Raw genomic sequence first — 13,144 nt, forward strand, 5'->3', positions numbered from 1 at the left:
TCTCTCTCTCTCTCTCTCTCTCTCTCTCTCTCTCTCTCTCTCTCTCTGTATTTGTGTCACAGAGTTTTCATCGTTACAATCGAATAAAAGTTGTGCAAGCCACAAATTTTGCATGAAAATTATTTAATCACAAGAAGAGAGTGCGTTTGAGAGGTGAATGCTTGATAATGAAAATCCAAACGCAAATGATATTAACATTGCATTCACTAGTTCGTTGGCGCTTATTCAAATATATTGCATTTATCACCACATTTTTATCGAGAGAGAGAGAGGGGGGGGGTTACCGTCTACTCGAACATAGTTTATTTTTCCACTCTGTATTCGGAATGCAAATAGTGTTAAGCCATAAAGCGAACGCAAAGGAAAATAGATATAGTTATCTTGTTATGTGATCCTGTAAATCCTTCCATCACCATTGACATCGACTGCTTTTTTTTTGTTGCGGTGTGCAATTCTCGCTATCATTCTCTATTTAGACAGAGTCTAATCGAAGTTTTGTAAATCTAAACTGCTTCTAATTGACGACTTATGCAACAGAAGTTTCATAGATTGTTCAAAATAATTTGCATGTGTTGCGCTGTGTCGTGCAACTGAACCAATTGAGTTTGTTGCATCAATTCATTTGAGAGTTCTCTCAGTGAGTGAAAAAAAAGAAACTTCTGTAAAAAAAATAATCTAATGACTTTGTGTTAGAGACTGTGCATCCCATCAACTTAAGTAAATTATAGAAGAGATTCTTTTCGCATTTCATTCGGTGCATGTGTATATTGTGAATTTTCACTGACTAAGTAATACGATCTATGCATCTACATGCACTGTAATGAACAATACACACCTTATAAAATTATCCTTCCATTTTTACATCTTACCGATTGCAATTTTCGCTGGCAACGAAATGAAGTACGTGCACCGTCAAAATAAAAGGGGATCTACTTTGCATGGCACTTTTGTTGATGAAACCACCGATTCGTCTTCGTTTTTGCATTCGCTCACTAAAACGTTTCGTGGTATGTAATATATATTTATGCTTGGCTTTCATTCCAATTTTTCTTTAACTTTTTGTGTTCATATCAATTTTATTGTATACATGTTGCATAAAAGAGAGAGACTTTGTGAGAAATAAAGGTACTGTAGATTTTTATAGTTTTACAAGTGCATTTTCACTACGTGGCAATATAAAATCACATTGCTATCACTGTATAGTGTGCATCAAACGTTGACAAATTTTCATTCACATTTTCAAAAAAAAGAGCATTTTTTACACTTTTCATCTCATCGCGTACGTTCTCAATTCGCCATTTTTATCCAATTTCAGCAATGATAGAAAACTTTAAGAACAAAATCATATTGATTTGTGATATTTTTCTGCTTTTATTTGTTTCGTCACCTAACTACAAATACAATTAAAATAAAAAAAAAACTTTAGAATGCGATTACTTTGTATTTTGCATTGAGATTATAAAAATATAAGTATATGAGATTGACAGAGCTGTAGAATTCGAAATTGGAGAATTGGCCAGTTAATTCAAAATTTAACATTCGCTTGGGATTTTTCCAATACGTGTGCGTCAGAGTCACCTTATTTTCGCCGTATTTGCGGGGTAATGTCCAATTGAACAACACAAGAACACAATATCCATACGTCCTCACGTCCGATTACCAGAAAATGTTAAAAAGAAGGTTAAAGTTTCATTGCTTTTCTCAAATCCATATATTTGGATTTCCAATTTTCGTATTACGATCGAAAGTCTATATCCAAAGATTTTTAATATCACTGAATATATCAAACTCAATGAAAATATCAAATGAAACTTTTTTTCAAGTAAACCGTAACTGAAAATTCGTTGAAAGTGAATGTGCTATCTGAATGTTGTTGGCTGTTTTTGTGTGCATCCTGATTCGACAGCCAAACTAATGTTTTATAATGTCACAATATTTACTGTAACATTAATAATTGATTCTCGGTAGATCGACCTAATCCAATGGGTAACATATGTGAACAACCGACCATTTATTGAAAACTTCTGATATTGTTTTAAATATTATGCTGTCGCCACTGATATTGGTAGCATGATGATTGTGAAAATTTTACCTATGCATATTAAATAGTGGTCGTTAGATCTGGCGAAGTAAAAACCCATTTAAATGCGCTTATCAATGCGACCAGATGGAAAACTAAAATATGACCACTACTCAAAACCAAAAACTATATGCTCGATGGCAATATTAAGCAATCAGATTATTGTTAAATTGAAGTGACTTCCAAAATGACCTTTTACGAACACTAAATAGTTTTAAATTTTATTCAAGTTGACCAATAGAATTCATAAAGATCGGAGCATCCATTTGTTCGTAAAACATTATTTATTCGGAGATACAAAGGAAGAGAGACAAAAACAGAAATCGAGATAGTGATACGGATGGCAAAAACATGGACAAATATATTCTGATTCTCATGAATGAAATGCTTTGAGCATTTCAATGAAATCCAATGAATTTCTATCGTAGAAGTGGACAGTGGACTCTGTCACGTATCTACGATTTGCAGACGTGACAGTGTGAACTATTCAACTAGTAACATCGAATTCAAATGGTAGATTAATTCTTTTAAATGACAAAGGTGGATTAAAATTAGCATTCAATTCCTAGAAGAATGCATCCAACGCTAGCATAGCCAAAGCACAAGCACAGCCAAAAGAAAGCGTATAAATCTTTTGTCATCATTTGATTGTGTAAATTCAACACGTACACCATTCTGTGATAGTGAATATTGCATCAAAGTTGTACATTTTTAACCATTCGTAATGGTTGGGCCGACGGTAGCATGAAGAATGTGCAATGTAATTAATAAAAAGTTGCCGGTTTATTGAACTTTTTTTAGAATGTTTGAACTTTGAGCAAATTTAATTGATTTGCTCAAGACAAACTATAACACACTTCTGGATGTAATGAATTTAAAATAGAAAACGAAATCCCCATATCATGGGAGAAGCCACGAACTTGACACTAGAAGAACTTTTTTAGAGGAATGATATTTTTCATGTCATATGGCGTTTTATTAGAAATACTAGAATAAAAGCTAGCGCTTTCTAAAAACCATGTATACCACATTTATTTAACCACATATGCGCTTACTTTTCGTTTTACAAATATCACTTACTTCATTTCAATTTATTGTTTTGTCATGTTAATGGTTGAAATAAATAGTATGTTTAGTTTGAGGCTATATGAATGGGTAAGAATAATCATGACCTCCAGATTATTGGTCATGATTATTCTTACCCATTCATATTTAATTGTGCCATTCCACTCATTTTAATAATATTTAACTTAATTTTATGAGTTGACTCCAATCGCTCACTTTTCTCGTCATTTCATACAACATTTTTTATTTTATTCGAAAAAAATCCAAATACATCAACTATCTATGTTCAATTAAAGATAAAATCGAATATATTTTTTTTTTCAACGAAACGAAAAATCTTTCACCATTTTTTCATGTATCGATTACACCAAGTGAATGTTCATTATTTTACAATTCGTCTCGTTTTTGTTTGACATGTTGAATTGCTTGTTTGGCTTGTTTTTCGATGTTCGACCAAAAGTCGAACACTTTTTGATGCGGCTTCAAACCAGTTGTCAATCCATCATTATTAACATCAAGAAAATGAATGTCCTCGTTATGAATCGGTTTGAATCCACTGACTGGATCGTTCTGATGCGTTGGTTTACTAAAACAACAAAACAAACATTTTTTTGTCACATCGAAATTGAAATTTATTCATTTCGATGCCATTTCCGAAGAATCACGTGTGTCAAACAACTTACCCATATTTTGCAAAGTTCGTGTACAATTTGGTGATATAATCAATTGTTTGGAAATTTATTTTCGATTGATCATCGTTTTTATTTTCGATGATTTGATCATAGTATGATTGAGCTGCGCCACATCTACAAATTGTTAAGCATATATATATTCATTTAAGTGCACTGCATACATGCGTTACCTAAATAAATAGCATAGATCATCGGCATGAGCGGCACCAGGCAGTTCCAAAACATCACCACGCTTAAATATATCGAATCGTTTGAATAAATTTAGCGTTGAATCAACCGAAAACCTGATTTAGTTCGTACAAAATACATTAAATATAAAATGATTCTTGAATTAAAATATATATAGAAATGTTTGATAAAATTTTCAAAATTACCACAAATAATAACTTTTGGCTGTTGTATGCTTTGCATGTAATTTGATGGATTTGTCAATGCCCAAGGCAAAATTAAAATCGGATACATATTCAAAAAACTTTGGAATCGCTTGTTCATCAATTTTTGCATCACCGAAATAGAAATTTCGAATTTGATTCGATAAATTATAATGCTCCTGCAAATTTTTCAACATATCTTTTGATTATTGCTTGGCCTAAAACTTTAAAACAGACTGATTACATTCATGGAATTTTCCAACTTACATCAGACTCAAGTGGTAAATCGATGGTATTAAATGGCAAAGGTAAATTAAAATTGGCATTCAACGCATTCAATAATGATGCTGGTGTCTTTGGAATCAACGACATGGCTTCCTAATATTGAACAAAATTAAATTGTTAGCCATCATGTAATTACACGATCTCAAGAATGAAATACACACTAGATTTGTAAGGCTGAACATTGTATCAACGTTAATCTTTGATGTTTTGTACAATTTTTCTGGAGATTCCAAAATAAATGGACGTATTGCATCCTTTCCTATCAATTAAAAGAAAATGCAAATATCAAAATGAAGTAGAAAATCAAGTTCCAATTTTGTTTTGCTTACTTTCCACGATCGGCCCAAATGGTACTGTATAACGCACATAATTATAAACTTCTATTGTAGAAAATTTATTGAACAGTTTTGCCGGGGCCTCTTTCAAGAAGGCCAATAACTCTTCAAACGAATTCTTTGGTTCATCCAATTCCTCTTTGAGAATTCGATAAATACGCGATAAATGATTTTTTTCGGGCGACAGTGCCCAATAATTTAAGACTGATCCACTCATTGGAATGGCATTTCGAAAATATTTTCGTGATTCAGATGATAAAATATGATAATGTGTTGACGCACCGCCTGTAATCAGTTTCAAAAAAAAAATCATTTGAAATCGCGACGCGTATAAATATTGAACCTTATTGAAAGTCATAAAAACCTGCACTATGTCCAAACAGAGTGATTCGTTTGTTATCGCCTCCAAAATGACCGATATTTTTGCTAATCCACTCCAATGCCAATTGTTGATCTTTTAAACCCATATTACCTGAGTATTCAGGGGTGTCGAGTGATAAAAATCCCAATAAACCCAATCTATAGTTAATGGTTACCAAAATTGTTTCCTTTTCAAGCAGAAAATCTGGACCATATACATCATCATGATATGATCCATCCGTAAATCCACCGCCATGAATGAAAAACAATACGGCCAATTTTTCATTCGTTTTCACTTCAGCTACGATGAATGTGTTGACATTTATAAAAATATTTTTTTTTTAATGAATCCAAATTGACTATGTTTGATACCTGGTACATAAATATTTAGTGTCAGGCAATTTTCACTTTGCGAAAATGATACTGGCCAAAAAATTGAAGGTTGTATGCACATATCACCATGATCAAATGCATCCAAAATGCCATTCCATGATTCTACCGGTTCAGGAGCCTAATTTTTCACAAAAATAAAAAATGTCACATTTCAAAGACAAGTAAAACCCAAACTGACCTTGAATCTTAATTCTCCAATTGGTGGCTTTGCATATGGAATGCCTTTGTACGAATAAAATGGAATATTTTTAAATAGTGTTGTATTTCGTAGACCACGCACTTCACCATTACTGGTTTTAATTACTTTGAATTCATCATAAGCCTTTACTTGACTTGTAATGCAGATGAATACAGCACTAGCAAAAAAAATTGAAAACATTTTTATTCTGACTCTATCGTTGAACCGTCACATCCAAATAAATGTGCTGTTCAATACTGTCAGTATTATACTGACATGTAATATATATTGAAAAATGTTTTATTCATATTTAATGTGATAATAATTGTTATATACTAATATAGATAATGGCACATGATTAACCTAGTGATCAACATTATGACATGATCGTTGATTATTTTGTCAAAAATAGCGTACTCATGCTCAAAAGTCACTTTTTTACAATTTCAAGTTCAAATATCAGTCATAAAAAGCGACTAATGTTAAATAATACAGAGAATGCCCACGCCCCTCCCCCCCTTTCGCGTTTTGACAAAAGCAAATCAAACTGTGCTAGATTTTTTTTTTATTTTTACAACATGATCGTGTTAATGTAATTAAGGTATTTTGCTCTTTATGTGATTCAAGGTTGTGTTAAACAGAGAGAAGTAAATAAAAATATAAAAATCAAAAAGAAATCGACACTATATTTTTCTAATGATATTTTTTCTTCTTTTTTTTTAAATACAATCACAACATCACGAAACACATATGCTTCTTACAAAGTTTTGTGAATTTCAACGATGTGTGTGGGATTTAAGTGGAGTTGACCGTTTGCATATACGAGTCGTGAGATGGCGTCTCAAGTCTCAAGTTTCTATGGATTGTACTACTGCAAATATAAGTTTATATAATTTATACATGATTTTAAAAATAGAATCAAGGTTCAATCAAGGCTATCAATTCAATTATTTTATTTAGAAATGAATAAAACCATATCACTGCTCAGTGACGAAGCTTTTTGGCATATTTTAAGATACGACGCCAGAATTTAACGCCTTCTTTTTGCGGCGATACTCCGGGAATCAATGCATTGTTTGTGATATCTAGAAAATTAATATGGTGACCATGTACGGGGTGATATCCCTTAACCGGACGCCCATCAACCGTTGGTCGTCTGAAAATGATGAAATAAGTTCAGATTAAACCTTCATCATTGGCACCTTTTTTTACGATAATATGTAAATATTTTCTTTTATTTGCAAAATAAAATATAATCTAATTCATTTGACATAAAGAAACATACCCATATTTGGCAAAATTGGCGATCATCTGTGACATATGCTGAATGGTATTGTAAGTAATTTTGCTCTTCTCATCGTGATGCATTGTCTTTATTATGTCGTAATACACGGAATCCATAGATTTACATCTGATATATAACAGGGATTCAATGAAAAATAATGTACATAAAACGGTTCCATTACATACGCAATGGCCTTGTTTATTTTAAAGGCATATGACATTGAACTTGTATGGTTTGTATGTGTGCCGCTTGAACTGGTTTAACTTCAATCAATTTAAATGTGTTAACTATTTTTTTTTTCATTTCAAATAATTCTGCTTACCGAAATATGTAGCAGCAGTCATCGGAATGTGTTGCTCCAGGCCATGTCATGTTTTGTGTTTGTTTTACAGAGTTCAATTTGGCATCAATAGAAAATCTATACGTATAAAAAGACATAAAGCGGACATTGCAGTGCATTAAAAATATTAAAAAAAAACCATTGAGTATGTCACAGTTTCGCTCTCACTGATAATAAAATGTTGGTCGTTTCGAATGAAATGCCTGTGTTTTAACGGCTTCATCAATTGGCGATACCATATTGAGATGGGATATCATGTTTACATACTGCACGGCTTTATCATGCTCTTTGGAAACATTGAACATATAATGGTATTTGACTCGGTTTAATATTCGACGATATGATGACTGCAAAAACAGTTTAAAAATTCAAATTTAGAAAAAAATTGTGTTTTATATTAAAGTTGTGCGTACATTTGGTTTGAAGTTTGGCTTTAATTTATGCACCGGCAATACCAAATCAAATTGATCGAGAAATCCATTCAAACGAGTGGCATTTGAAATATCAGCCCAAACTAATGCAAGGTTTTCCTATAGAGAAATTAGCACAACATTTCAAATCAGTTTTAAAACTTTTAATTCGAAAAATATGAATTTTAAGTTTAAATTGGGCACATATTTTTTGGAAAAGTAATAACACTTCATTCAAACTAATCTTCGATGTGAAATAATAATAATAATTTGTCAAAGTTGTTCACAATGATGTTCGTTCAATCGTTATTAAACAATATTTAAAAGTTAAAACTTACGTAATTTGTATAGCCAAACATTGTACTAACATCCATTGCAGATCGATTTCTCTCGTATAACTCTTTGGGCGTATTTAATAAAATCGGTTTATTTGCCGATGGACCTGAAGAAGAAAATATATCCAATTTAAATTCAATCAAATGACTTTGTTCAATAAAAGCGTTGGCAAATTACATTCAATGACTGGAGCCCAATCAAATGTTAGTGTTCGATCAAATGTTGTTTGTGATGTTAAATTAACAATTGCATCGGCCGGTACGTGTTCCAGAAAATGCACCAAATCACGCTTGTGATGAATTGATGTATTGAATTTATGCGCAAAATCAAACATCTTTTGCAATTGACTACTCTCATCTAAATATGAATAGAAAAGGAACGCAGATCCACTCAAACAAATGGCACTACGAATTAATTTTCGTGATTGATGAAATAGAACATGATAATGGGCCGATACAGCTCCTATGGCAATAAAATGAAAGAAAAATAGAAAAAAATGTTTTTTTTAATTGCGTTGAGATTCAATGTTACCAGCACTCTGTCCCATGATTGTGATGTATCGTTTATTTCCACCAAATGCTTGAATATTACAATGTGTCCATTTCAATGCAGTGTACTGATCTTTTAAGCCCATATTACCCGAATGATGCTTCGTATTAAGTGACAAAAATCCAAATGCACCCAATCGATAATTAATTGTAACTAAAATTACTCCACGTTCTATGAGAAAGTCGGGCCCCCAAAAGAAGTTATTGCCCGATCCTTCCGCAAATCCACCCCCATGAATATAAAAAATCACCGGCAATTTCTTGTTTGTTTTTATATCTAATTGAAAAAATATATACATACATTGTTGTGGTTATTGTTATTATTGCAACAAAAAAACATGTTTTCATTACCCGGCACGAAGATATTTAAATAGAGACAATCTATATAAAAAATATAAAAAATTAAAATTATAATTAAAAATTTAACAAAAGTATTTTATACCCTCCGATTCCGGTCCATCATTGCCAAGTGCAAACGATTGTTGTATACACGAGTTTCGATACTGGAATGCGTCAATTGTTTTTGGTTCCCATGCTGCAATTGGTACTGGGACCTATTACAAAACAATATTGTAACAATTAAAATGCATTTATTTTGAATTACAACATGTATGCAAATATATATATATGCAAACGCAAACGATTTCTTTTTCCAAAATTACCTTAAAACGTAAATGATTGATTGGCTTTTCGGCATACGGAATGCCCATGAATGCATAGTAACTAACGTTTCGAAATAACGTAAATTTTTGCACGCCCCGAACATTGCCGTCATGTGTTTTTACCGTTTTATACAAACCATTATTTTCACTGCACACATAATTCAGCGAAACTAACAGCATCAAATACAAAAATTGCATTTCAAATGCGTTCAAATAATTATAAAATAATATACACTAATTTCACAATGAACAATTTTCCAACTGAATGTTGACGGCGATATCTTGACGCTTCTTATTATGTTTTTGGTGCACATTTTTGTTTTTGTTGATTCAATTTTGAAATGATATTTTTATTGATTGCACAGAGGTAGCCAGACAATTCAAAAGAAATGAATAATCTTTGTTTGTATGCACTTGAATACTTTATTTATATATCAATATTCTTAGCCGCTGTGAAATAAATACAGTGCAAATTGATGCTTGTACACAATAAATGAACGGCACAAAATTATGCGCACTTGAAAATTGATACCAAGAACAGATACACCCCGAGTAAAACGTATACAATATTCTAGCAAGAGGTTTCGAATTCTATTTTGCACCTGCATCACAGATAATTCACGTTATCCGATTATAGACATACATTACATTGATACGAATAATCAATCAAATGGTCAAAGTATTTTGATTAAATGCAATTATAATTGCATATTAACTGTAAATTAAAAAAAGAACATCCAAACTTGTTTTATATTTGAAAATAGCGCTATATTATGAACAATTTTTATATATTTTTCCATGGGTATTCGCATTTTATTGAGGTTCGCCTATCGAACTTCGCAAATTAAAAAAAAAACTGTACATAATATAATTATCAATTGAATGGGTAAGAATAATCATGACCTCCAAACATTCTTTAAAAAAATACTGATACAAGACGATGAATTAAAATAAATGAGATACTAACTCGCGTTTAAAATAAATCTGATACTTGAGAGATATTGAAAATAAAAGTGGTATGTATCACATTTATTTTCAATTCTGGCTAGTATATCATTTATTTTAACTCATTTGTGCATTATACCGATTCTCCGAGAGTTTCATATAAGCCTTCCCATGTAGATGGTAAAAGATCGTGAAAAATGAAAAAAATAATTAAATTTTTTTTCTTCGATTTACAAAATTCCAGATCGTGATTTAGATTATAAGGAATGCGATTTTTTTCATTCTGATTTCACCAGATGGTACAAAAAATTGAATAGTATTTGTAAATCGAAGAAAAAAAATTTAATTATTTTTTTCATTTTTCACGATCTTTTACCATCTACATGGGAAGGCTTATATGAAACTCTCGGAGAATCGGTATAATGCACAAATGAGTTAAAATAAATGATATACTAGCCAGAATTGAAAATAAATTTGATACTTGAACGAATTGAAAATAAATGTGATACATTCCACTTTTATTTTCAATATCTTTCAAGTATCAGATTTATTTTAAACGCGAGTTAGTATCTCATTTATTTTAATTCATCGTCTTGTATCAGTATTTTTTTAAAGAATGTTTGGAGGTCATGATTATTCTTACCCATTCAATTATAGAATTCATTTGTACGTTTTGCTTGAAGGCTTATCTGATTCTGAATGGTGAACACCAACAAAAAAAATCCATTCGAATTAAAATGATAAAGCTTAATCATTGGTCTTTTTTTAAACAGACAATCAATAAATAAACATTAAATTAATTTCGTTATTTTCGATTTAAAAAAATATTTAAATAAATGCAGTAGAATGATGATGGAATATAGAATACAGCGAAAGTGAATTTGAATGGCTTCGGAAGTACACACTTGGAAAAAATCAATTACAAAACATTTGATATGATTTGAATCAAAATAGATGTTCTTTTTTGTCGTGCAAAGGAATATTGTGTTTCTTTGTTGAAATGGGAAAAAAAAGTTTGAAGAAAACAGTTGGTGTGAAATGCGTGCAGCGAGGGGATAGACAGTTATAGAATTTATTTATTTTTTTGAATATTATTATCAAGCGAGTAGGGAAGGTACACTGTGTAAACCTTACAATTTTTTCAATCTCCATTAATACAAATCGAGATTTGACAAATATGAGATCATTAATATGAAAATTATAGTTCATCGGCGACCTGCCTAGGTGTCGTTACGATTGTTATAAGAGTCCTTCGATTATTATCGCATCAAATAAAATATAATCAAATAAACTAGCGAAAGGATGGAAAACTCCCCTTGATACATAGTCCACAGAGCATGTTCGAATCGGTGTGCCATATCAACGATATATTGTTGTATGTTGCTGTTGATTGTATGTTACATGATTGTTATTTACTCGTATTCGTTTCATCATGCTTACATATCTTCATTGTGTTGCGAACGATTTTGATTGCAATTTAAAGATTACACAATTTGAATTTTATTATTTACCCATAAAAAAGCCACATTCACGGTAAATATGTTCCATTATTATATTACATCTAAATGCTCATAAATCCAATCGAATGTGATTTGTGTATGTGTGGGTGTGTGTACTTTTTTCGTTTGTACTCCATTCTTTTGGCTTTGGCACAACCCCCGCAATCTGATTGAGATGAAATAAAATTCATCTTTTGGTTAAACGAAGGGAGAAAAGATGAAAAAGCTGCCGATCTGAGAAAAAATGAAAAAATTGTCAGAAAAAAACACACATGAAGAATAGAAGGGGAAGAACGAGCTAAAAAAAATAAATTCGAGCAGGTATATGGAAAAAGAAAGCGTAATAAATAAAATAATGGTGACGCTTTTTTATTACATGTTCGTTGAAATGCCCTCCGGAGTATTTGAGAAATCGTTTTTTCCATTGGAACGGAATAGTCGGTTTTTGAGAACGAGAAAAGTGAAAGGCGACGACATAAATGAATGTTGCTCTCAAATCTACAATGCCAGCTCATGGTTTTGTAAAAGACGTAATTTTCGTTTGAAGAAAAAAAAATGTACAAATAAATTCGGGTGCATCTTTGCACACAGCGCTAATAGATGAACTTATTCGATAGCAACACCAAATGTTTCATAGTGCGAAAAAAGATGCAGTGCTTTTTCTCACGATAAAATACAATTTAAAAATCAAACCCCATGGGTCATGGCTCTGCAAGAACTTTTCTTTATTTTTAAATGCGAAGGAACCAAAAAATAAAAATTATTATCATGAGATGATTGCATCTTACCGAACCTTACAGACGAAATCCCAGTGAATGTGCATGTGCAGGTGTGCACAACAGTACACTTTGCACTCAAAATGAACAATAACATAAAAACATAAATCATTTTCTACTTCACTGCTGCATGCAAGTAGCTACTATTTATTAAGAAACAGTACCACCCGCGCCACATTCAATACTTTCTCCATTATTTTGTAGCAGGAGTCATGGCGACAGCGATGTCGACGGAGTCGTTTAAGGAAGCAATAATGAGAGTAAAAAAGGCTAATAAGGTTTTCTTTCGGCCTGTGTTTTTTTTTTGTACACACTGGATTAAAATGAATCCATGGAAACTTTGTATCAGCATAAAAAAACGTCCATAAATACCTGCAGCGTGGGTGTGTTGTACTGATGTGGGTTCATATTTGTTACTCCTCATTTCACTCCCATCACATTAATTCTTAACTTGAAAGAAAGTTCAATGGTAATTTGCGAAAAACACTCAAAAATCAAAACGATTCCACGTCGATGCAATAAATCAGTGGATAATCTATATATAAAGGAGTTGGTGAAAAAGTGAGTTTTATGTCAAATTTAAA

General features: G+C 31.8%; 3 protein-coding genes across 7 annotated transcripts in view; 1 reads left to right on the plus strand and 2 right to left on the minus strand.

The window, feature by feature from the left end:
• LOC116340325 (receptor-type tyrosine-protein phosphatase kappa) overlaps positions 1-13,144 on the plus strand; it is a 124,575-nt gene that overhangs the window by 88,334 nt on the left and 23,097 nt on the right. The window lies entirely within an intron of this gene.
• Positions 3,362-6,039, minus strand: LOC116340327 (esterase B1-like). The gene is made up of 10 exons (XM_031766772.1): positions 5,760-6,039; positions 5,561-5,699; positions 5,193-5,489; positions 4,823-5,113; positions 4,655-4,752; positions 4,476-4,586; positions 4,212-4,387; positions 4,008-4,121; positions 3,829-3,951; positions 3,362-3,731 (listed from the first exon to the last, which is right to left on the minus strand). Exons 1-10 carry the CDS (start codon positions 5,958-5,960, stop codon positions 3,533-3,535), a joined length of 1,749 nt encoding a protein of 582 aa, XP_031622632.1. The 5' UTR covers positions 5,961-6,039; the 3' UTR covers positions 3,362-3,532.
• On the minus strand, positions 6,400-9,670 carry LOC116340328 (venom carboxylesterase-6-like). 3 transcript variants are annotated; one of them, XM_031766774.1, is made up of 11 exons: positions 9,341-9,667; positions 9,121-9,232; positions 9,030-9,059; positions 8,662-8,955; positions 8,308-8,592; positions 8,133-8,236; positions 7,798-7,914; positions 7,553-7,731; positions 7,367-7,462; positions 7,045-7,170; positions 6,400-6,915 (listed from the first exon to the last, which is right to left on the minus strand). In XM_031766774.1, the coding sequence occupies exons 1-11, from the start codon at positions 9,536-9,538 to the stop codon at positions 6,744-6,746; spliced, it is 1,713 nt and encodes a 570-aa protein (XP_031622634.1). In that variant the 5' UTR covers positions 9,539-9,667; the 3' UTR covers positions 6,400-6,743. The 3 variants fall into 3 exon arrangements, 2 of the variants coding, with proteins under 2 accessions (XP_031622634.1, XP_031622635.1); XR_004201069.1 differs by lacking the exon at positions 6,400-6,915 and adding an exon at positions 7,230-7,307 and having other exon boundaries at positions 7,061-7,170; positions 9,341-9,670; XM_031766775.1 differs by lacking the exon at positions 6,400-6,915 and having other exon boundaries at positions 7,053-7,307; positions 9,341-9,670.

Source organism: Contarinia nasturtii, unplaced genomic scaffold, assembly GCF_009176525.2.
Source record: "Contarinia nasturtii isolate CC-2019 unplaced genomic scaffold, AAFC_CNas_1.1 Cnas_scaffold_630, whole genome shotgun sequence".
In the NCBI taxonomy this organism is placed as follows: domain Eukaryota; kingdom Metazoa; phylum Arthropoda; class Insecta; order Diptera; family Cecidomyiidae; genus Contarinia; species Contarinia nasturtii.